General features: G+C 39.0%; 1 protein-coding gene across 1 annotated transcript in view; it reads right to left on the reverse strand.

The window, feature by feature from the left end:
• The window catches only part of LOC309963456 (pre-mRNA-splicing factor CWC22 homolog), a gene marked incomplete at its 3' end in the record, with an annotated part of 55,127 nt that extends 32,020 nt beyond the window's left edge, over positions 1-23,107 (reverse strand). The window contains exons 1-2 of the mRNA XM_082841844.1: positions 23,070-23,107; positions 2,422-2,561 (exon numbers count right to left, since the gene is read on the reverse strand). Coding sequence (XP_082697970.1) covers positions 2,422-2,448 — 27 coding nt within the window. The 5' untranslated portion in view covers positions 2,449-2,561; positions 23,070-23,107. The remainder of the gene's footprint in view (positions 1-2,421; positions 2,562-23,069) is intronic.
• Between the last annotated feature and the right edge of the window lie 2,997 nt (positions 23,108-26,104).

The raw sequence follows: 26,104 nt of genomic DNA on the forward strand, positions 1-26,104 counted from the left end.
ATATTGTTGAAATTACCTTTAAAAATTCTCTAAATTGTTCGTTCATTCGGCAAAGCAAATATGGTACACAGTGCAGTCACCTGTAGTCTCTGACGATGTAGAGAGCAATATGGGGAGGTGAGTGGAGCAGACAGCCTGTGTTCAGAGGCTCTGAGCATCCATTAGGCTCAGGGAACAAGTCTTCAAGAGCCAGAGGGAGGAGAGGCTGGAAGAGTTAGGGAGCTTGCTTCCAGCTGGCGAAGGAAGCTACGGGAAGGCTCAATAGAAAAATAAGGGATCCTCAGCTAAAGCCTCCTGAACCTTAGAGATGAGGTCTCAGAATATCAAGAGAGGATCTGAGCTTCACCTGAGGTAAGATTGGGCCCAAACCAGCTAGTGGACCTGCTTATAGCCAACAAGATGGAGAGAAGGAGACAAACTAAACTGAGAACTGGCTGGAGGGCTGAGCCACTAAGTGTGAAGGGCTTGCTGATTGAGGACATCCCTTCCTAAGCTGGGGGAATGCCCCAGAGGACCACAAGAGGGAAACGTGGAGAAGCACAGTCTAAGAGAAGCAGGACAAGGATTCTGAGAAAGACCAAACACTTCTCCTTTTGTGTAAATGGTACAGAGTCTAAATCTCTGTGCTCTTACCTAACACGGCTCAGTCAAGAGCCAGTTCCCCACAAGGTCTCCTTTCTCCTTATGTCCCCAGCTCCTAACACAGAGTCTGCCACCTACTCGGCCCACAATTAATTGTTTAATTAACTGTCATTGGACCAATCAGTACAAGTCCCAAAGAGGCAAATTTCAGAACACTATATGAAAGTATCTACTGACAGATGGGGACAGCTTCAGGGACAGTGAACCCCCTGCCAAAGGAGTGATGCAAGCACAGCCTGGATGTCTACCTAGGAGGGAGGCTGGAGAGTGTCTTCTCACACTCAAAAGAAGTTCAAAGAGATGGCAGCAGAGCCTGCCTTGGCCTGTAAGCATATCAATTCAGTTTATTAAGCATTTAACCACATCCCAGGCCTGGTACCTGGTGCCTGCTGTTAAGGAGCTCCCATCTACTCACACTCTTTAAAGTAGGTTTAGGGGTGCAGAGGTGGTGGAGGAGGGCAAGGGACAAGTGCCGGTCTTTACAATCAAATAAAAATCCACCTTTCCCTTTACTGACTCCAAGACCCAGGAAGTGATGTGCCTGCTTGTATCAACAGATCTGTGGACTACACAGATTGGCTAGCAGATCTGTGCAGCTGAAAAGAAAAGGAAGTAGAGTGGCTTGCTCGCCTGCCAAGTCCGCTCACAGGCAGAGGAACAGTTCTGAAGCAGATGGAGTTACTGGTTCCTGTGACTGCTCTGACCTCCTCTACTATTCTACTTTTCTCAGAACCTGCTCCAGCCACACTAGACTCTTCACCTTTGCCTCTGTTGTTCCCTCTGCTTGGCACACTCTTCTCCCAGACATCTATGTGGCTCACTCCCTCATCTCCTTCAAGTGTGTGCTCAAAAAGGCCCATTTTCACTGGGCCCTCCCTATGAAAAATTACATCATTCCAATGCTACTCATCAACCTTACCCTACTTCTTTTCTCCATAGCGCAAGTCTAGCATTTAACACCCTAATATGCTATATAATTCACTTACGTATTAAGTTTATGATTTTTCTTTCTCCCCCACTAGAATGCAAACTCCGCAAGACCAAGGATTCTTGTTTTATTCACCATTTTACCCAAAGTACTGGGACATAGTAAGAATTCAGTGAATATCTGCTGAATAAATGAATGTATAATGTCTAAAGTACAACACAGAATAAGGAGCTCATTTATGCATATGCAATATGCAACAAGAGGTTCACTTGTAGACAGACATGTAGGAACTGTGACCAACTAAGGAAGAAGATACTCATCTTCCATTTCATGCTCACGCAGGTGAGTGGAGCAGACAGCCTATGTTCAGCGGCTCTGAGCATCCATTAGGCTCAGGGAACAAGTCTTCAAGAGCCAGAGGGAGGAGGGGCTGGAAGAGTTAGGGAGCTTGCTTCCAGCTGGCAAAGGAAGCTACAGGAAGGCTCAATAGAAAAATAAGGGATCCTCAGCTAAAGCCTCCTGAACCTTAGAGATGAGGTCTCAGAATATCAAGAGAGGATCTGAGCCTTTGAGAAGAATGGTGGAATTTCTCGCTGTTTATTTTTCTTTTGCATGTGTTCACTCACATGCACTTTCTTGATTAACACACACACACACCCTGTATGTTCTCTCAACTGCCCACCTGCACATCTGGCCAAGTATCTACATTTGAAATTGTGTTAAGTTAAATGTGCGTATGATGCAATTCTACTGTCTGGTTCTAATGCCCTAATTATATAAATGCATTTTGGTTTAAGGGTAGATAATTGACTACAAGTTTATGTTCTTTATTATAAGTTTCAAACACTTACCTTTATTTGTGCCACGCTACTTTTCATTTTCTGTTGCCAGTTGACCTGATATGTCAAAGACTCCTTAAGCTGGTCCAAATAACAAGTACCGAACGGTATGAATTCCTTGACAGTTTAGTTTTACTGTCTGCAAATGACACCTATAAAATATGCCAAAGAAACCTTTGTTAACACTTATAAAATGTGTGTAAAATAACAACATATTATTTCCACACAATGGACATTTGACTACCTTATTTTTCTTAATAGGCAAAGATATAATCAATAATTAAATGTAAGTTCAAAAACTCTTTAAATAGTTCCATATAACAATGTATAAAAAACATGTATTAGTAGAAAAGACTCAGAAAAGAGCAATAATAACAAAGGCTTATTAAACACCGTAAAGTATTCTAATACAAAACATACAGTGTTTCGATTTAAACTAAGAATGAAATAGCCAGTGTTCTTGTAGTAATGATCATTCAGAAATATACACCACATGGAAATATAAGGTGCTAAACCAGAATAATCAAGTCTTAATAATGATCTATTAAAGGCACAGGGCCTCAGATACGTGCACATATGAGAACTAATATTTGGTCACAGTAAACCTAGTCATCAATGTTAGATGCTAAATAAAATGTCTTTCAGTAGCCATCTATTAAGTAAAATTTAGTAATTTTGAAAAATGCTGAACTGATAGTTATGTTCGCACACAACTGCCATTCAAGTATTTTACTGGAATTGCATATCTAAATAGTTTATAGTTTATGGTATGGTATAAGGTAACTAAATCAGAAAAGTAAAATGAAACATAAAAAAATTTAAAAATTAAAAGAAGTAAAGAATATAGAGAAAAAACTGTGCTCAGTACCAAAATAACCGAATACAATTAAGAAAATTTCTAATTTGAATGTGAGAAAGGATGTTACAGATTATCTGGTCCAATTCCTTCTTTTTAAGGATAAGAACACTGACGGTCAGATAAATCATTTCAATGTCCTAAGCTATAATAATGTCCTAAGCTATAAAACAAGCTAGTGGTGGACTAGAGACCTAGCTTAAGGACACCCAATTAAGTATTCTTTTCACTGGACCACAAACACAAATAATCTAGATACTATAAAGTGATACAGAGTTGCTATCATTTAATGCAGATGGGGATGTACACAAATCACTAAGTCAAGAAAAATTTCCATTACAATGGTTAGCATGCTATCTAGGTTAGTAAAAATAATATACACCAGATTAATTTGTCAATCTATAAAATATAACTGCAATCTAAAGCACATCATTGCTCAGCGGCTCCCAAAGTGGAGAGAGCCAAAGAAAGGAAGCCCCACGGGCTAGATATACTCTCCCAAATCTCTGACCACCGCTGAACCAATACATGTACTAAATAGTGTCCTACTCAGGATCACAGGACTGAACTGAGATGTGAACAACTGCGTAAGAGACAGAATTTGCAATTTAAGCCTAATCAAATTAATTGCCTGAAGGGTCACTATTCCTCAGAGGAATGCACCAGAATCGAAAGCCTTAACATAATAGTAAAATGTCCAGGATACAATTAAAAAATAACTCAACTTATCAGAAAACTGTGGCCCAATCTTAAGAAAAAAGACAATCAAAAGAAACCAACACTGAGACACCAACCCAAATGCTGAAACTAGTATACGAGGTTTTTAAAGCATACTCAAAAGTGCAAAGGAAAACATGCTTGCAAGGAATAAAAATATAGAAAATTTCAGGAAGAAAAAAAAACCCAAAAACCCAAAACAAAAAATGAACCAAACTGAAATCCTAGAACTAAAAAATATATGAAGCAAAAAATTCAAAATGGAGACAAAGGAAAGCCAGTAAGCTTGATGTAAGATCATTAGAAATTATCCAATCTAAAGAACAGATAAAGAAATTTAATGAACAGTATCAGGGACATGTGGGACAATTATCAAAAGGCCTAGTGCATATGTAATTAAAGTCCAAGAAGGAAAGAGAGAAAAAATGGGATAGAAAAAATATTTCAGGAAATTACAGCCAAAATTCCTCCAAATTTGGTGAAAGGCACAAATTTACAGATTCACAAAGCTTGGAGAATCCCCGGCAGGATACACATAAAGAAAACCACACTTATACACATAGTCATATATAGTAGTCAGTAGTTAAGCACAATGCAAATTTGCAACAGGGGAGAAAAAAGAACCAAAACTTCCAAGGCCCTGACTTTTTTCTTAAAGTACTTAAAAAGGAAAATTTGTATTTTTTATTTACATTTTATATTTTTGTACATATTGTTAGGGGGTCAGCCATTTTTAATGATCTCAGATGACCAAACCAGCCTTCAGAGCATTCTCTGTCCTACTTCTGACTTTACTTGTGGTGTGATCATGTTCATTATAATCTCAAAGGAGAAAAAAAACCTTGTAAAAAAAACAAAAACCACCACAACAAAAAATCTTATTCCGAGCATTCCAGTAACCTTTTTGTGTATGTACTTAGCTGTACTGTAAGAAGTTGGTTTGTATGAGACGGTTAAAAAGGCCAAAGATAAAAGGTTTCTTTTTTTTCCTTTTTTCCCATCTATGAAGTTGTTATTTATTTATTTTTGGCCTGTTTGATATATGTGTGAAACAATGTTGCTGAAAATCAAAGATAAAGAGAAAATCCTGAAAGCAGCAAGAGGAAAACAACAACACATTATGTAAAAGGAAATAATTCAAATTACTGATGACTTCTTATCAGGAACTAAGGCGACCAGAAGACAGCAGAATAATTTTTAAAGTGCTGAAAGAGTAAGAAACTGAATTAACCTAGAATTCCAGCAAAAATAATCTTAAGAATGAAGATGAAATAAAAACATTTACTGATTGAACAAAGCAAACAAAAACAACGAAGAGAAACCAAGAGAATGTATCACCAGCAGACCTGCACTATAAGAAATGCTAAAGGAAGCTCCTCAGGCTTATTGGAAATGATAGGAGATGGAAGTCTGGACTTTCAAAAAGGAATGAATAACACTGGAAATGGTAACTTTCTCGAGAAATATAAATGACAACTTTTTCCTTTATCTAAAATACACAGGTTTGTTTTAAAGCAAAAACTACAATGTCTTGAGAGGGCATAGTGTATGCAGATGGGATATATATGGACTAAAATGGACCTACATGAGGCAAGGTTTCTGCATTTTTTTCTGAAGCAGAACAGTATGAACTCTAAGAGGCCTGTGAAAAGTTAAGGCTATATAGTGTGTTCTCTAGAGCAATGACCAAAAAAATAACATAAATAAATATAGCTAAAAACTCTACAGACAAATTAAAATGGAATTAAAAAAAATATTTAACTTATAAAGGTAGGAGAGAAGGAACAGAAGAACAAAAAACAAAGGGGACAAAATGAAATAAAATAAGATGGCAAACCTAAATCTAACTCTATTAATTATATCAAATATTAATGCACAAACATTTTTAATTAAAAAACAGAAGCTACTCCTCCCTCACCTCAGGTGATACAACCCTGAAGGCACCTTGTCTTGGATGGATTTTATGTCCCAGTTGCCTCAAGATGACTTACACAATGTGTATGTGCCACACACAAATCACATGATTCTTTTCAAAGATCCTGTTTTTATGGCTATAAATGTATAGAGCTATAAAACTCAAAATTTTACTCAACTAACTTTTGCTCAAAGGCAATGGTATTTTTGTTTTTTACTTCTACTAGCACAATTGTTATAGTCTAGCATATCCTTATCACCTAGTATTATTTATACATATACTTGCTCAACAACAACAAATATTTATTACACTTGTATTATTTTGTCAGGCATTTTTCTAGGAACTGGGTAGACAGCAATGAACAACCATAACAAAATCCCCTGCCCACATGGAGCTTATGTTCTGCTTATAAAAAGTAAATCTATAATGATAAGCAAAGCACTAAGCTACTAATAAAGCAAAGTGACTGGTTGGGCTTTTTTCACACACACCAGTTTCAGATCATTACTTAATATTGTAAAACCAGATCCCTAAGTCACTATGTTAAAAATAATTTGAAGTAAGAAAACTTGCATGATCAGAAAATTACGTGTACATCTACTGGGGCCCACCTGACTTACCACAGCAGAAGATACGTATGTGGGGGTGGGGGGCATACCTAGGTACGCTGGTTTTATGAAAGCATCCCCAAGGTAATTCCAACATTCAACTCTTCCTCAAGACTGCTCAGCTTTCCAATTCTGGATGAGAAACTGGTTCTCAATTTGTCTTAAACCATGAGCCACTTAAGGTAAAATACAGAGACTCCACAGCTTACCTACTTTATAATGACGAACTTAGTCATAAATCATTTGGAAAGGGAAACATAAATTCCAAATATTAATCCTTAACTCACTGGTAAGAAGCACATACATGCATGTAAAAAAAAATCAGTATCAGTGCTTTTTAAATCTGAGAAATTCTGGGCACAATTTATAGGGAGAAAATTCTCACTCATAATGCACTGACATCCACAGCGCAGGTTTTCTGGAGCTTAAGATATCAGTCATGGGACTTCCCTGGTGGCACAGTGGTTAAGAATCTGCCTGCCAACGCAGGGGACATGCGTTAGACCCCTGTTCTGGGAAGATCCCATATGCCTCAGAGCAACTAAGCCCGTGTGCCACAACTACTGAGCCCACGTGCTGCAACTACTGAGCCTGCATGCCTAGAGCCCGTGCTCCGCAACAAGAGAAGCCACCGCAATGAGAAGCCTGTGCACCGCAACAAAGAGTAGCCCCCGCTCGCCACAACTAGAGAAAGCTTCGCCACAACTAGAGAAAGCCGGCGCACAGCAACGAAGACCTAATGCAGCCCTAAAAAAAAAAAAAAAAAAAAATTCAGCCATGATAATTAAAGTAACACTATCTACTATAACATGATCACAAACACAAATTTAAGCACTGAAATGCAGTCATCCAGATGATTAAATATGTTCATAAAACACTTTTATTATCCTTAAAATGAAAACAAAACATGAAAAATTGAGAGAGGAAAAGAAGAGGAAAAAAACCTGCATTGAGTTCAGTCTTCCTATGTATATGAGATATGTATCTGATAACAATAAATGTTTCAATGAACTTCTCAAGTTAAAAAAAATTCATATACATAGACTGAAATAAATTCTATAAATTTTATTTTGCCTGTAGGCTTAAATATGCTTATTAATTGGTGAGATCTGGAACATACTTTATGTAAAAATTAAAAGTCTAGAGAACTCTCAATGTCCTTACTATCCATAATTTGTTCTTACTCCCAGGATGATACTGTATTATACCTCAATAAAGGATTCCACTCTCCTCTAATAATGTTGTTATATAAATTAATAGTTTTTGCTCATTCCTTACATTCACTCCTCTATGAATGAGCCTCAGGAATTGAATCGTCCAGAAGGAACCTCAAAAGAATCCAAGTAAAAGCCTCTACCTAGTACTCTTTACTCTTTTCAGGGAATATGCTGATGGATACTGCTGCCATCATCACCTGTGACTGATTTCCAGGACTTTTCTGATCCTGAAGGAGAAAACACTGAAGACAGAACAAGGGCCTCCTTCCCCTGATGCTAGACAGCAGTGACTGTCATGCACTTCTTTGCATATTTTTGTCCTTGATCCTCTTGGTTATTTTTTTCCCTCTCTGCTGGCTAACACTTCTAAATCAGCACTGTATAACAGAAGTTTCTGCACTGATGGAAAGGTTCATATTCTGCCCTGTCAGTAGCCACCATACCAATACAATAGTCACGTGTGGCTACTGAGCACTTCAAATGTACCTAGTGGGACTGAGAAAATTAATTTTATTTAATTTTAATTAAGTTTATATTTAAACATGAATAGCCACATGTGGCTACTGGTTACCATACTGAACAACACAATTCTAAATGATTAGCAGACACTGGGGCCTTTCAGTCATGGTACTCCCAAGATCCTTGTTTTTTGACAATCTCCAGATAGGATACTAATTAATTCTTCAGATACTGGCAAAGTTAAAAAAAAAAAAACTCATATCCAAATTAACGGGAAGAGTTGTTTGGTTATTTTCCATGGCAGATTCAGATTATGGAAAATAAGGGATAATATAATAATGCTCATCTTAGAGTTTGTCTATGTTGCAATCATCAATGTGTGATCTCCAGAGTCTTAAATGCTGCTCTGCAGCTACTATGATGCCAAATGATCATTTTACATAAACAACAAGAAAAACCTGGAACTAGAGATACTACTACCATCACAAACTTGATATACAATCATGACCCACTGAATAACAGTGCAGATAGGGATTGATTACATCTCCAGAAGATAATAGTCTATCCTTCAGCTTAGATTGAGTAACCAGAAGGGGTATTAATAAAATGAAAAAAACAAAACAAAAAAACTGCCTTGATGACAGCCAAGAATTGACAACTGACAATTGACAACAGAAACCACAATTTGTAAAATGGATTTCCACTCATTTGCAAAAGAGAAAAATTAAACCAATCTAAGTCATGATATACAACATGGATTATTTAGGGTCAAATTCTTATTTCTGGTTAGTCCAGACCCATCTAACCCACACAAAATGGTGTCCGCATGGACTCGCGCGTTCTAAAGATACGACCACTTACTGTTCCAGCAACTCTTTAGTTCACAAATTTTCTCTAGTCTACAAATTCCTGCCAAGACCATCTGATGACTACTAGGTACGTTACTGGGGATTTTTCATTGATGGGCTTTAACATACAAGACAACTGAAGCACTTTCTCCAACAATTCAATAGCATGGGGGACAAAAAAAGAAATGAATGGCACAGCTGTTAAAGAATAAAAGAGGCCTAACAGACTTAACATATGTAATATGTAGACCTTGCTTAGATCCAAAGTTGAACAATTTGCCCTACTCTAAAATGGGATTTCTTTATATAGCAGGACTCATGCTAACTTGAATTCAGCACTAACTCCTCTATGGAGCCTTTCTTCTAAAAAAGGAGATGGACTGAAGGTCTTTTCTCTTCATGGGAGACAAAATAATGGAAGAAAACACTTTCTAGTCCACTAAGACTGTGAACTTGCTGACAATTTTTATATTCACATCATGGTTTTCTGAGTAGAAGAATGAGAAAAGGGTGGGATCTGGACTCTCAGAATTACTTAAATCCTTAGATACATATTTTCTACCCAAGAGAACTTATCTTAGCATGTACCCAAAATAAGACTCATTTCAAAATCAGCTGTTACCTATATAGTGTGCCCAAATTGATAATAAAGGAGATAGTTTAAGCTTTAGTGCCAATAATATACAAACTTTAAAACAGCATTTTCCTCAACTATATTACAGTTCTCCAATGAGACAAGTCATTTTAAAATAATACGATGATGGGACTGCCCTGGTGGTCCAGCGGTTAAGACTCCATGTTCCCAATGCAGAGGGCCTGGGTTCAATCCCTGGTTGGGGAACTAGATCCCACATGCCACAACTAAGAGCCCACATGCCACAACTAAGAGCCCGCATGCCGCAACTGAAAAAAGATCTCGCATGTCGCAATGAAGATCCCGCGTGCTGCAACTAAGACCCGGTGCAGCCAAATAAATAAATAAATAAATATTTAAAATAATACGATGATCAGTGTCCCAAAGCTGATAGGAATAGTGCAATGGTGTACGCAGGCGGCCCAACACCGTTCAAAACCAGCCAATGGAAGAAATGCCAATGTATACAGTAGCCCCCAACAAACTAATTTGCCATCCACACTAACAGATTCTATAGCACATTACAATGATGTTTCTGAGATATCCAGAGATGAACTAATTACATTTCCTGTGTTAGAAGTCAGAAACATGTAATTTAGAGTAAGATAACAATAACAACAATAACAAATAATAATACATTATTATAGCCACAAAGACACTATGCCAGGCACTTCATTTATATATTCTTAATTCAACCTTCATGATTACCCTGCTTTCGTGATTTTTTAAGTCTTATTTTTCAGTGAGAGAATTGAGGTACAGAGTTGAAGCAATGTGTACAGTAAATCACAGCTAGTAAACAGCATTAAAATTCAAAAAAGTTTATCTGATGCTAAAACCATCTGATATTGCATCCCAATGAAAATGCCAACATTAATAAATTGACGCCAAATTGGTAAATTATAAAATGTAAACAGATATGATCTCTATTATCCAGAAAATTTTTCTTTTCTAAACTGATCCATTCTTCTAAAGTTCCAGATAGTAAAGGTTTTGATGTTAATATAATGAGGCACTACTTCTTTTTAAACATGAATAATTTTAAGGATTCCCTTGTTTAATTTGCATACCTAGAATTCACTGTGACCAGGTAGGTACAATATGAAAAAATAAATCACCTGACTCTATTGTGCAAGACCTAGTATTTTCCTTGACTATCCCTCTTGGGTCTTAAACCTGGTTTCTCTTCTCAACCTACCTACACACAGACACAGGGCAATTTTTAATGCCTTTTATTTCAAATTATCTCATCCATTTAAATTTAATGACTTTTCTGATCAGTGTCATCTTTCACCTTTCTTCCGTTTAACCATCATCATCAAACATTTTTCTGGCAATCAAGTACAACCTGTTACATTTCTACCTCCCAAAAGGTAAGTGTGAAATTGACAATACTGCAGACTGCTACCCAGTTCTAACAAAAAATGCATGAAGTACTATCATCATCCACATTTATATAGAATATGCCTGTAGGGAAATAATGAGAGTTCAACATGTGCATGCTTGATACTTAGACTAATTGGAAATTCCTGCAATGAGAGCAATTTATCTAGAGTTTATAGCTCTCACTGCTCTTCTTAGCATCACTGTGTGGATTTTATGATGAATTATTAAATTTCTCTCTCCTTGTCACAAGTAAGCAACTCAGCAAAACCACACCTGCTCTCCTGAGCAAGAAGGATATTTTATAATGAGATGTAGCTTCAGCAAGCATCAGAGAGCAAAATATTCAATAAGATTTGTAAGAAATGCTTTAGACTGTTAACTGGAAACTCTGAAATTATAAATTCCACAGTTATCTCAAATATTCAGAAAATGAGAAAATATTCAAGTAATGGCTGAAATGCAATGCTTTCTCAATCATTTCAGTATAACACAACTACCATTGTCCCTTAGGTGTCCTCAACCTATGTTGGAGGAACTTGTGGAAGCATACTGTCCTAAAATTGTTAAAAGAAGTCAAAGAAGGACTTCCCTGGTGGTGCAGTGGTTAAGAATCTGCCTGCCAGTGCAGGGGACACGGGTTTGAGCCCTGGTCCAGGAAGATCCCACATGCCTCGTAGCAACTAAGCCCGTGTGCCACAACTACTAAGCCTGCGCTCTAGAGCCCGTGAGCCACAACTACTGAAGCCTGTGCACCTAGAGCCCGTGTCCCACAACAAGAGAAGCCACTGCAATGAGAAGCCCATGCACCACAACAAAGAGTAGCCCCCACTCGCCACAACTAGAGAAAGCCTGCGCGCAGTAAGGAAGACCTACTGCAGCCAAAAATAAATTAAATAAAAAAAAAAAGTCAAAGAAGTGGATTTCCTTTAGTTTGCTCTTCTGCATTCTAAATAGTAACAGCAGGTGTGGCAAACTCCAAACATTATAACAGAGTTAAAAACAAACTTTAGTTGCCCAGTGGAGAAAATAGAATATTAAATAGTATTCAAAATAAAAGCTAGTTTAAATCTGTTCTTAATAAAAAAAAGGCGATGGTATCCTCGGGAAAATCTACTAATAGGACCCAAGCTCCTGACCCTTCCAAATAGTGATTTTCCTGTTCAGGGAACAGATAGGAGTAACAGATGGGTCACAGTTCTTTGGTTTTTTTTTTTTTTTTTTTTTTTTTTTTTGGCCGCACAGCATGGCTTGTGGGATATTAGTTTCCCGACCAGGGAATGAACCCACGCCCTCCACTGTGAAAGTGCAGAGTCCTAACCACTGGACCACCAGGGAGTTCCCTGGCCACAGTTCTTAAGCATTAATGACAAAATTGATATGGCTTTTCCCTATTTGTACTGAAGGAAAACTCCACTGTTTAAGAAAAGTGATTCCTTAGTTTTTCTTGCTGTATTTTTGGATATATACATATTAGTGAGAAATTTGCCCCATGATATGCCACATAAGAAAAAAATGATACTGTAATTTGAATTCAGCACAGGTTCACAATTTCAAGAAAATAAAAGGGCCAAAACTTTTTAGGAAAAGTCACCAGGGTGACAATCCCTTATCTGCAATTCTGAAATCTGAAAAGCCTTGAAATTCAGATTTTTCTTTAGCTTGTGCCAAACTCATTTGGCAGCAAAATTTGACATGCACTAACTTGAGACTTAATGTGATTCTTCACTTGATGCACTGTGGAAATATTACATGTATTTGATTACAGGATGTTGCCCTGGATCCCCAAAGGGGAACTACTTAATAAATATATCTGCACTGTATTTCTTCTCTATAATCTGAACAAAATTCTGAACATCAAATCAGAATTACAAATAAAGAACTGCAGACCTGTCCTCCTTGTTTGCTTCCTGGTACACCATTGTACATCAGGTATGTACTCTGATGCATAACCATTTGAATAACTGAAGGTTACCATGTTGAAGTACAGGGTTAAAAACTGTGCAGATAGTATTGGATATTGTTTGGGTTTTTAAGTGATGAGGAATAAACAATATAAAAACCCTTGCCTGGTCTCTGACCCTATGTAGGGGAGACAGGACCAACTTGGGGACATCTTAAGACAGTGAGACTCAGATGAGTTAAAAAAATGACAAAAATCTAAAAGTTCTTATCATTTTAAGGAATCAGTAATACCAATATTCATATTGAAAATTACTCATTTTAAACTGGGAGGAGGTATTACCCCCCCATTCATTTCCTACACGATGAAACCAGTCCAAATTAGTCTGTGTTTAAGTTACCAAAGACATTAAAGTGATATGATCATTTGGATATGCTACTTAAACACTTTTTAAGTAGCATTCTTTTGTTGGTACATAGGAAAATCCATCCTGTTATGTGCTGCTTTTCACCAGAATGCAGGCTCTATGACAGCAGGGAAGTTGTCAATTTTTGTGTTTCCAAATTTCTATCAGCTATTTCTTGATTTATAGTATTGATTTCCACATGAATTGGTTTTAAAGAAAAATTCTATATGTTGAACTTCTTTACTGATTCATTTAAATATAAATTATGTCATTTATGGGGCAAATGCCCTGGATCCTACCCCCTTTCTACTTCCAGTCTCTTTCTCTACACAACCAGGTTTTTTTGGTAGATGAGTCCACACGGGCTGCCTCTAATTCTTAATCTCCCATTAAGCCCTCTTACGCACCACAATCTGGTTTTCCACTCCCACTATTACATAGTACTTGTCAAGGTTACATAATGACCTCCTTGTTGCTAAATCCAGGGGCCACTTCCTTATTTTATGATGTTGTTTCTAGCACTTGGTACTGCTAACCCCCTTCTTGAAGTTCTCACTTCTCAACTTACGGGGGTGCCAAGTTCATCTGGTGTTGCTCTTGTCTCTTCTTCTGTCCACCCCTCTAACATTTTACTATCCCATAGAGTTTAATCTTTGCTCATGGATTTTTATCTGTTTTGTTCATTGCTGTAATCCCAAAATAGAAGTCTCAATATTTGTTAAATGAACAAATGAATAGTGCTTATCTTTTCTTTCTCCATATTCTTTCTGGAAGACCATCTCCACCCTCACATCTTCAACTCATATTCATAAGAATGACTTTATTCCAGCTCAATCTTTTCTACAGTGTTCCAAATCTTTATCGCCAAATGCCTATAGAAACCTCCATGTGGATGTCCCAAAGGCCCTCTGAACTAGGGGAGTCCAAACTGGAACTCATTTCCTCCTCTCCTCAAACCAGCACTTCCTCTAAGATATTACCTGTAAAGCTAGCCAAGTGACAGTTTCCTTTTCCTCACTCCCAGTCAGTCATCAAATCCCACTGATTTTGCTTTCTCAGTTAATAGGAGATAAAATCAAATCTCCCCATTCTCTCTGCCACTGTATACAAGAGAAAGTAGGGGGAAGGCTCCATTTAGGGAAGATCCCATAATAAGATAATCCTCATTTCATTTTAGAAGAAGGCAAGTCGGTTTTGACCTAACAAGATTTCTCACAAGGTCTTCATCTCTTGGCTATAAGAACTTGCCCAACTTGCCTCTAAAAAATATATGCATACTACTAACCTGTAGGGTTCCACTGCATTCTACCCATGCAGGGTAAAAAGATCATTTAAATATCTGCAAAGCTACCCACAGAGAAATCAGGCCTTAAATTAAAAGTACATCTCACTATGATAAAAACTGTAAAAAATACAAACACATGAGGGCTAAACAATACACTACTAAATAACCAAGAGCTCACTGAAGAAATCAAAGAGGAAATCAAAAAATACCTACAAACAAATGACAATGAAAATATGATAACATAAAACCTATGGGATGTAGCAAAAGCAGTTCTAAGAGGTAAGTTTATAGCAATACAATCCACGTCAAGAAACAAGAAACATCTCAAATAAACAACCTAACCTTACACCTAAAGAAATTAGAGAAAGAAGAACAAAAAAACCCCAAAGTTAGCAGAAGGAAAGAAATCATAGAGATCAGATCAGAAATAGAAAAAGATATGAAAGAAACAATAGCAAGATCAATAAAACTAAAAGCTGGTATTTTGAGAAGATAAACAAAATTGATAAATCATTAGTCAGACTCAACAAGAAAAAAAGGGAGAAGACTCAAATCAACAGAATTAGAAATGAAAAAGGTGAAGTAACAACTGACACTGCAGAAATATAAAGGATCATGAGAGATTACTACAAGCAACTATATGCCAACAAAATGGACAACCTGGCAGAAATGGACAAATTCTTAGAAAAGCACAATCTTCCCAGACTGAACCAGGAAGAAACAGAAAATATAAATAGACCAATCACAAGCACTGAAATTGAAACTGTGATTAAAATTCTTCCAACAAACAAAAGCCCAGGACCAGATGGCTTCACAAATACTATCAAACATTTAGAGAAGAGCTAACACCTATCCTTCTCAAACTCTTCCAAAATATAGCAGAAGGAGGAACACTCCCTAACGCATTCTACGAGGCCACCATCACCTCGATACCGAAACGAAACAAAGATGTCACAAAAAAAGAAAACTATAGGCCAATATCTCTGATAAACATAGATGCAAAAATCCTCAACAAAATACTAGTAAACAGAATCCAACAGCACATTAAAAGGATCATACACCATGACGAAGTGGGGTTTATCCCAGGAATGCAAGGATTCTTGAATATACGCAAATCAATCAATGTGATACACCATATTAACAAACTGAAGGAGAAAAACCATATGATAATCTCAACAGATGCAGAAAAAGCTTTTGACAAACTTCAACACCCATTTATGATAAAAACTCTCTCAGAAAGTTGGCATAGAGGGAACCTACCTCAACATAATATGAAAAACCCACAGCCAACATCATTCTCAATGGTGAAAAACTGAAACCATTTCCCCTCAGATCATGAACAAGGTTGCCCACTCTCACCACTATTATTCAACATAGTTTTGTAAGTTTTAGCCATGGCAATCAGAGAAGAAAAAGAAATAAAAGGAATCCAAATCGGAAAAGAAGAAGTAAAACTGTCACTGTTTGCAGATGACATGATACCATACATAAAGAATCCTAAAGATGCTACCAGAAAACTACTAGAGCTAATCAATGAATTTGGTAAAGTTGCAGGATACAAAATTAATGCACAGAAATCTCTTGCATTCCTATACTCTAATGATGAAAAATCCGACAGAGAAATTAAGGAAACACTCCCATTGACCACTGCAACAAAAAGAATAAAATACCTAGGAATAAACCTACCTAAGGGAACAAAAGACCTGTATGCAGAAACTCATAAGACACTGATGAAAGAAATTAAAGATGATACAAACAGATGGAGAGATATACTATGTTCTTGGACTGGAAGAATCAACTTTGTGAAAATGACTATACTACCCAAAGCAATCTACAGATTCAGTGCAATCCCTATCAAACTACCAACGGCATTTTTCACAGAACTAAAACAAAAAAATTGCACAATTTGTATGGAAACACAAAAAAATCCCAAATAGTCAAAGCAATCTTGAGAAAGAAAACCAGAACTGTAGTAATCAGGCTCCCAGGCGTCAGACTATACTACAAAGCTACAGTAATCAAGACAGTATGGTACTGGCACAAAAACAGAAATATAGATCAATGGAACAGGACAGAAAGCCCAGAGACAAACCCACGCACATATGGTCACCTTATCTTTGATAAAGGAGGCAAAAGTATACAATGGAGAAAAGACAGCCTCTTCAATAAGTGGTGCTGGGAAAACTGGACAGCTACATGTAAAAGAATGAAATTAGAACACTCTCTAACATAATACACAAAAATAAACTCAAAATGGATTAAAGACCTAAATGTAAGGCCAGACACTATAAAACTCTTAGAAGAAAACATAGGCAGAACACTCTATGACATAAATCACAGCAAGATCCTTTTTGACCCACCTCCTAGAGAAATGGAAGTAAAAACAAAAATAAAGAAATGGGGCCTAATGAAACTTAAAAGTTTTTGCACAGCAAAGGAAACCATAAACAAGTCGAAAGGACAACCCTCAGATTGGGAGAAAATATTTGCAAACGAAGCAATGGACAAGGGATTAATCTCCAAAATATACAAGCAGCTCATACAGCTCAATATCAGAAAAACAAACAACCCAATCCAAAAATGGGCAGAAGACCTAAATAGATATTTCTCCAAAAAAGATATACAGATTGCCAACAAACACATGAAAAGATGCTCAACATCACCAATCACTAGAGAAATACAAATCAAAACTACAATGAGGTATCACTTCACACTGGTCAGAATGGCCATCATCAAAAAAAATCTACGAACAATAAACGCTGGAGAGGGTGTGGAGAAAAGGGAACCCTCTTGCCCTGTTGGTGGGAATGTAAATTGATACAGCCATTATGGAGAACAGTATGGAGGGTCCTTAAAAAACTAAAAATAGAACTACCATACGACCCAGCAATCCCACTACTGGGCATATACCCTAAGAAAACCATAATGCAAAAAGAGTCATGTATCACAATGTTCACTGCAGCTCTCTTTACAACAGCCAGGACACGGAAGCAACCTAAGTTTCCATCGACAGATGAATGGATAAAGAAGATGTGGCACATAAAGACAATGGAATATTACTCAGCCATCAAAAGAAACGAAATTGAGTTATTTGTAGTGAGGTGGATGGACCCAGAGTCTGCCATACAGAGTGAAGTAAGTCAGAAAGAGAAAAACAAATACTGTAGGGTAACACATATATATGGAATCTAAAAAAAAAAAAAGCGTCTGATGAACCTGGGGCAGGACAGGAATAAAGACACAGACGTAGAGAATGGACTTGAGGACACGGGGAGGGGGAAGGGTAAGCTGGGATGAAGTTAGAGAGTAGCACTGACATATATACACTACCAAAGGTCATATAGATAGCTAGTGAGAAGCAGCTGCATAGCACAGGGAGATCAGTTTGGTGCTTTTTGACCACCTAGCGGGGTGGCATAGGGAGGGTGGGAGGGAGACGCAAGAGGGAGGGGATATGGCGATATACGTATGCATATAGCTGATTCACTTTGTTATACAGCAGAAACTAACACAACACTTTAAAGCAATTATACTCTAATCAAGATGTTAAAAAAAGGGCTTCAGTGGTGCAGTGGTTGAGAGTCCGCCTGCCAATGCAGGGGACACGGGTTCGTGCCCCGCTCCGGGAAGATCCCACATGCCGCGGAGCGGCTAGGCCTGTGAGCCATGGCCGCTGAGCCTGCGCGTCCGGAGCCTGTGCTCCACAACGGGAGAGGCCACAACAGTGAGAGGCCTGCGTACCACAAAAAAAAAAAAAAAGATGTTAAAAAAAAAATCTCACTATGATATATTCAATCATTCCACACTTTCTAAATTTCCTTCTAAATTTCAAAAATGAAAATTCTGTCTCAGTGTATCAACAATCTATATCCTTATATTACTCTTTGACAGAAAAGAGTTCTTGGGGTAGCAGTCCCTCTAACTGCTGAATAAAATAAACCCTAAGGGACATCGTTACTGCTACTGTACCCTCATTCACTTGTACTTGACCCCACCTCCCACAAGCCCACCTCGTCTCGCCTCAGTTTCCCCACACTTCACTTGGTTCACAGCTCAACTGGCTGGCAAAAGAATTTAACTTTCCTCATTAACCCCAGCACCTCATTCACTGGACAAATATTACCATTATGGGTTTTACTGGTATGTGATTAAGCTCAATTTATACCCATTTTCAAGGTAACAAAGAGACAAAACCTTACATTTCAAACCTATATCACAACCCTCACCACTTTACTTAATATGTATCTTATGGCAAAGAAGTAGCTCTAGTGCTTCTAATCACCCACTGAATAGCTCCTTTTTCATTTTGTCTTAAAGTTTGTATTTGTGCAGGGGAGTCTCCTTTGTGAGGTCATAAAAACTGAAAAATTTTGTACAGATGAGAAAACAGAACTAAAAAAATAATAATAATGAGGCTGGTGCCATAATTGATAATTATATTAAAAAGTGGTTCACTCTGTAATGACCTATATGGGAACAGAATCTAAAAAGAGTGGATATATGTATAACTGATTCACTTTGCTGTACAGCAGAAACTAACACAACACTGTAAATCAACTATACTCCAATAAAAGTTAAAAAAGACAAAAAGCTTACAAACTCCTAAAAAAAAAAAGTGGTTCAGAAAAGCACTTGCTGAGAAAATGAGGAAGTATAAGGTTAAGAGAAAAAGCCAGATGGTCTTTTTCTACTTTCTTACCTTACCCCCTATTCTTCGGAAACAAATTAAGAATAGAGGGTTAAAGGCATTGTCTGTTGTATAGTGAGGGGAGATATATGTTAAGCTGCACAGGAGGCATTGAGGTCTGAGAGATGAGAGTTCCTATCATCAGGCAGAGCAGAGAAGTGCTATAGCAAGGTTATAAACTCAATACTACTGGAAAAAAGGAAGTGCAACTAGGTGAGTCTGGGGCATATAGAAAGAAATGGGTTTAGAAGCTGAATTTTGAAGGACAAGTAGGAAAGGGAGAAAAGGTCATTCCAGCAATGAGACAGCATCAGTAAGGACTCAGAGAGATGAAAGACCTTGTAGAAGAACACTGGATCCTTGAAGTTCTTGGTCACTGTTATATATCCAGAACTTAGGACAGTGCCTGCTACTTAATAGGTTCCAATTCTAGTATCAAATATAAAAAGAGGTGTGTGGACTTTTGATTATTGCTCCTATTTCTTAACTCCCTATAATGATATTTTGACAACTTCTTTACCAAGGAATACCACAGCAGCCTTGTCCCACATATCAACTCCTATTTCTAGGAACAGCCAAGCTATATGTCATCAATTGCATCATGACAGTCCTATCAGGTGCCATTCCTTATCTGTCTTCATCCCACATTAACCTGGAGAGCAGCTTGAATATACCTCCCTATTGCCATGAAAAAAAGAAACAAGAACAAAAAAAAAACAAAACAAAAAAACCCAGTTCCTTTGAAGGCACTGCAAGAGGAAATCTGATCCTGGAGGTGCAGTTACTTCAACTTACCAAAACAAGTCTAATTATTGAGGATGCTGCATGCTTTCAAACATTCATACCACTTTGTCTCCCCTCACCCCAAATCTGTTCATCAGCTTGCCTAACTAAGTATATGGGCCGGATATGTTCACCAACTCTCACTGCACAGCTTTATAAGTGGGCTTGCTGAAGATTTAATGAAAGCGCCATTTAGTAAATCACATTCTAAGTTTTAAAGAAAACTTGGATGCCGTGTCCTCCACAGAGAAGTTTATGAACTATCCCCTAGACACACAGCGCTACATTCTACTCCAGAGGCTCCTGTCCCCAGGTTTAGAAGAAAGCTGTCCTGGTAAACTAATTCAGGAAAGGACTCAGAGAGTAGCTTTTGAGATGGAAGTACTGAATTCTAGTCTGATCCATTTATGAGTTAGGATCAAAGTCAAGTTAAACATGAACCTCCACTGGGTCTCTCCCTCCCATTAGCCAAACTATTCGATAATTCCAGGAGCCCTTATGTCCTCAGGCCAAGGCAGCCCACACCATCTTTTTGGTATCTGTTCACTGGGAAAGATTTATTAACTTAGCTACAAATAGCAAAGGCTTGCTTTAATCATTGCTTCCTCTCCAGATATATTATTTGTGAAGAAAATGCTTTGAAAGTTTGTACTCTGTTGTAGGCCTTGAAATGTCTCTTCCAATGTCCACTTGGGAAATGTATATACTGAGATAAAATATTCAGGCTACAGGTTTATTACGTCTGGAAGTTTGCTAAAGCTAATACACCAGAGGCCTTTTTGTTCCATTATCCTCCCACGCTAGGATTCTCAGATTTAAACAGAGAAATAGAGAACTGCAGGAAGGAAGCCCTCCAAGTCATTAGTGGGATCAGCTATATTACCAATAGCTACTTCTTTCTTGAACTAGCTCTAGGCCAGTCATGACTTATATCAAGTTAAGGATATACCAGGTAGTACAAGATTCAGTCCAAATACAAGTGAACCATAAACAGAAAATAATGTTCAAGTTAAGGCATGGGCATTATAAATACACAATGCATCACTCTGTACACTCTTAGGTGGTCTCAGATACAAGGAGCCACTGCAGAACTCTTGGCAATGCACAATCATCAGGGAGGAGACTTAACCTCTAACAATGCAGCAGCTGGGAAAAAGGACAGAGCTAAGAAGACTGGTTTAGGAAAGACAGTTGAGCAATCTAGGAAGTGTCAGAACTCCAGAAGTGATTGGAGCTAAGCTATGCAACGTGAGGAAGGATGTGGCGGCATAATAAGGAAAATACTGGCTGGCCACAGATCAAACACTTTGGAGCAAAGAAGGCAGCAAACCTGATTCTGGGAGTAGGGGTGAACCACAGCCGATACCTAGGAGATGGGCTAGAACAGTGGCTCTCAAACTAACTGGCATGAGAATCTCGGGAATGCTCTGGCAAAAAAGAGAGTGAAGGGTCCCTCATTCCCCAGCTTCTGATTCAACAGGATTGGGGTGAAGCTCAGTAATTTACATTTCTAACAAGTTCCATGGAGATACTGACGCTACTAATTCTCCTGATTCAGGACACCACATTTTCAGAACCACTCGGTCCGGCAGGATATTAAAGGTTCTTGGCCTCTTTAGTCTCAGTGCCTTACATGCATTATTCTTCTTCAACTTCAAAACAACCTGTAATTTTTAGATGAGGAAGCTGAGACTAGAGATGTTAGGTAATCTGCCCCAAGTGACAGACCTAATAAGTTCTGAAACAAGACTGGAATCTTTGGTTTACTAGTCTTTCATCCAGTACCAATTCAAGTAGGCCTCCTCCTCCTCCTACAGATACTAGACGCTTCTTGTAATCCAGATCACACTTTTAATGCCAATTCTAAATCCACTTTTCCACAGTAGGATGTTAACTGAGGTGAACTGGCAATCCTAAAACAAGTTTAAATACAGATAAGGAGGAGGCCAGTTAACTGGTTTTCTGAAGCCCAAGTCTGCTTGTTTCTCTATCTGCTATTCCTAGTCTGTGGAAACCTAAAAAGGCAAACTCTTACCACACTTTCAATCACTTAATTCTTGCATCTGGAATAGGCTTTCCCCATTTTTTTCGTTCTCCATTTATCTCAAAGAATTGTTTTAAGAATTAAGCGGAAATCGGTAAACTGATGATTGTAGTTGGAGTCAGTAAAATTAACTATGATATTATATTACCGTTACGTGCAAATGTACGTACTATAGGATTGGAGCTCGATAGAGATGTGGAGACTGGAGACCCAAGTTTGGGAGTTATCACCTTATTGGTGGTAGTTCAGGTTACGGAAGGATAAAGGATGACAGAGGAAGAACACATGTAATGAGGAACGAACAGTCTCCAGTAATAAATACTAGTAAGCGTCAAAAATTACGCGGCAAATGAATGAAAAAGAAACGACTAATGAAATTTTAAAGAATCAGTCACATTACGCCGCAAAGAGGAATGAGAGTGAAACTTCCACTGTTTTTTAATTAACTACCATTCCTGGATCCCAGAACCGTGGCCCGAGGCCGGGGCACTAAGAAAAGGACCTTGGGAAGCCCAAACGACTCGGGAGGCTCTAAGTGATCCGCGCCCAAAACACACGCACACGAAAGGCGAGAGTACCAGCACTGGTGCTGGATTCCACAATAAAGCCACTGCGGAGAGACAGGCCCAGGAACCTCTCGAGGAAGCTACTCTGTCCGCACAGGCGGGGCGGGAGTTCACCGCTGCCCCCTCCCCACCCCACCCGCTGGGACTCCTCGGCCCGACCGACACTCACAGCCCAACCTCATGGGCCAGCGCGCGGCGGGAGACCCAAGCGCACCCCAGAGTCGCCCACGGCCGTACCAGCGAGTCCGCACCCACTCCTGGTTCCCCTTCACTTCCCACCCGGTCTGGCAACCCACCACCCCCACTTCAGTTCGCTGCCTGTAGCTAGTCTACGGAGTTCGGTAATTACCTGGCGCTCCACCGCGCCGCCATTACCCCGGACGCACGTCACTTCCCCTTCCCGGCCCGGCGGTAAGAGGAAGGCGGAACGTGAAATACATAAAAACCTGACGCTAAACTGACTTTGATACCTTATCCTATTAATTTATTTAAAGTACCATCTTGTAATACCAGATACAGAGCCGTCGATCCGGCCACATTTTTCCCTTCCCAAGACGCCGAAAAAAGAGAAGTTGACACAAACTACAAAATCCAGAACCCACCGCCAATGAGGACGGAAATTACGTGCTCAATTGTAGGCTGAGAAGGCAGCAAAGCACGACGGGAATTGTGGTTCTTCCGGATAAGCGCCAGAGAGAGCGTGCTGGAGGCCCGCGAGAAACCTGGTCGTGTTTAAGAGTTTTTAAAATTTACTTTAATCTATAATTATTTCTCAGCAGTTGGCAAGAAAGTAGACCTTAGTGTAGTCACTTTTCCGTGAAAATCTTAAGGAGAGCAGACACCTTCTTCAGACTTTTTACAATAGTTAAACCAGGAACCAAAAAAAGCAAAAATGTTACCAAATGTTAAGTGCCTACTAAATTCCAAGATTTCCAGCCCAAGTGAATGGGAGAATATTGGACCACAGAGTGAAGTAATGAGGAGAAACTAATTCTGTAGAGAAGATGGTGCCTCTATTTTAGGTTAAGGTGCCAGCTGGCGAGATATGCTGAGGAGAAGGAGATTGCCTGACCGACTTGGAAACAGCAGTCTGTACGCAAATCAGAGGTAATCCGTCGAAGTATTTTCTTAAACATTACTTTTCAACAGTAACAAAACCTAAAAGTTAACTGCTTGTTACTGTTTTGTAAACTCTTTTCCTAAAACAACTGTATCTTTATGTTCCTCAAAACAAGTGTATAAACCAGTCCTGGTTTCTTCAAACACTGATTTATTACAATGTTAGGGTACTGCTAAACCCTTCCTAGAGTCAGAAGAGTAAAGTGATTACGGATAAAGACACTGGAGCACAACTTATGTTTAAATCATGAATCTATTGATATATTCATGGACGATTGACCTTAGGCAGGTTACTTCACACTGTGTGCCCATTTCCTGATTTGTTAGATAGGACTGATAATAGTACCCACCCCACAGAATAGTTTTAAGACTGAATTAGTTTTGATACGCTTGATGCATTTGTGATAATTCCTACCATATGATAGTATTATCTGTCCTTTTTCATATGTAAGATATTTGGCCATAGCTTAAGGTGCATTTTGGTGTCTTAAAATATTTAAGTGGATAGATTTTAGTCGTAATAATAGGAGATGAATCTGGTAAGCATTTGTATCCACACCTGAAAAAAGCACAATACCACCTCTACAATTGTCAACAGAAATAGGAAAGTTGGAGTTGAACCTAGCGGGGCTGGGTGGAACTGGGAGAGACTAGGTTTGTCTTTTGGGTCCTCAAGGAAGTAAACAGTGATAAAATTAAGAATGTAAAAAAGATGAAAAGAAAAGGGAGAAAACTAGATGGGGTAGGGGTAGCTCCAGAGCAAAGATGAAGTCCCTCCCTGGGATACAATGGTGAGGCCTTTGCAACACTGTCTTGCTTGGTCATTGGCCAGAGCCTCCCCGAGAAGCGTGTGGCCTCAACTCAAAACCTGAGGTGAACTTGAAAGTGGTAATAGTTAAAGGCTGTCACCTAACCACACTCCTTGTAACCAGGCAAAAAGCCATTTATTGAAGAGGTATCTGAGCAGCACATCTCTGTGTCTGTCACAGTCCACCCATTGCACCATGTAGATTCACTCTCCCTACACATTCAGGGAACTGTTATCTTCCTGAAGAGAAACTTCAAAGACAGAAGTTAGTGGGACAAACTACAGTCCCCATCTTTGCAGTTGGTCTTGAGCCACAACTGAACTCATTGACTCTCTCCTCCACTGTTCATCCTAAATTTTCCTCTCTCTCTCAGCTACCACTTCTGCTGGTCTCAATAATTAAACTTGTGGTATGAAAACCCTGATTCCTGAGAAATTTGAGCCCCTGGTAACAATCCCCTTCTCAGGCAGGTGTTGCTGCACTTGTCCATTTACAGTCACTATTGGAGGAGGTAGAGGTGTACAAGTGGATCACCTGAGTACCAAGTGTATTCCTGCTTGCCTCCGTCGAATAACATCAAGCCTGCCTCCTCCTGGTGATGAGTTATCTTCCCTGACAGGGTGTTGACTCCTTGCCTACTTGTCCCTGAACTCAAGAATTCCAAAGTTCCTAGGCAGCAGATGAAGCTTAGTTCAGTGGGACCCTTCCTGTGTCCCCTAGCAAGAATATACCACCTTTGGGGACTAGAACCTCTAATTCACAAAGTTCAGAGTTGCAGGAATGGGAAGTACTATGTCCCTTAGTGGGTCATTGGGAATGATGGTAAATGGGGCTATTCCTGTTTGAAGCCATTGTTTATGGCCCCACTTATTGTTTCTATCTGGGATCCTGAGCCATATCGAGGTCTACTGCATCCTGGGGAACAGTACCTCATTTTTGCAGAGTATTGTCTTTTAGAAAGTACTTGAACTTCACCCTGAGCAGACCATTCCAGTGCTATACTAGGCCACCAGATTCTGGGACGTGCAGCATGTGGTGCAACCAGTGGAACCCATGGCCACAGGCACCTTCCCTTCCTGCACCTGAAAACTGTAAACTGATTTCCCTGTTTGGATGCTATATTGTATTGTATTCCGTCCCTGTGGATCAGGCATTGTGTAAGTCCCCAGATGGTTGTGCTCGGTGAAGATTGGTGGGCTGCAAATGCATACCCAAAATAAGTAATCTATTCCTATGCTGCACCTTCCAGGATGGAATGACCTCAATGTAGTCAACTTGCTGCCAAGGGCTACTTGAGTAGGAGTGATGACATATTAGGAGCTCAGCATTGGTCTCTCCTGCTGGCAGGTTGAATTTTCAGATGAGGCAGTAGGCAGCTCAGCTCTGGTAAGTGGGCTCCATGCTGGTAGGCCCATTTCATAGACTCCATTCTTGTCACCGTGGCCATTTCATTCAT

Source organism: Leucopleurus acutus, assembly GCF_964270905.1.
Source record: "Leucopleurus acutus genome assembly, chromosome: 6".
Classification (NCBI taxonomy): Eukaryota; Metazoa; Chordata; class Mammalia; order Artiodactyla; family Delphinidae; genus Leucopleurus; species Leucopleurus acutus.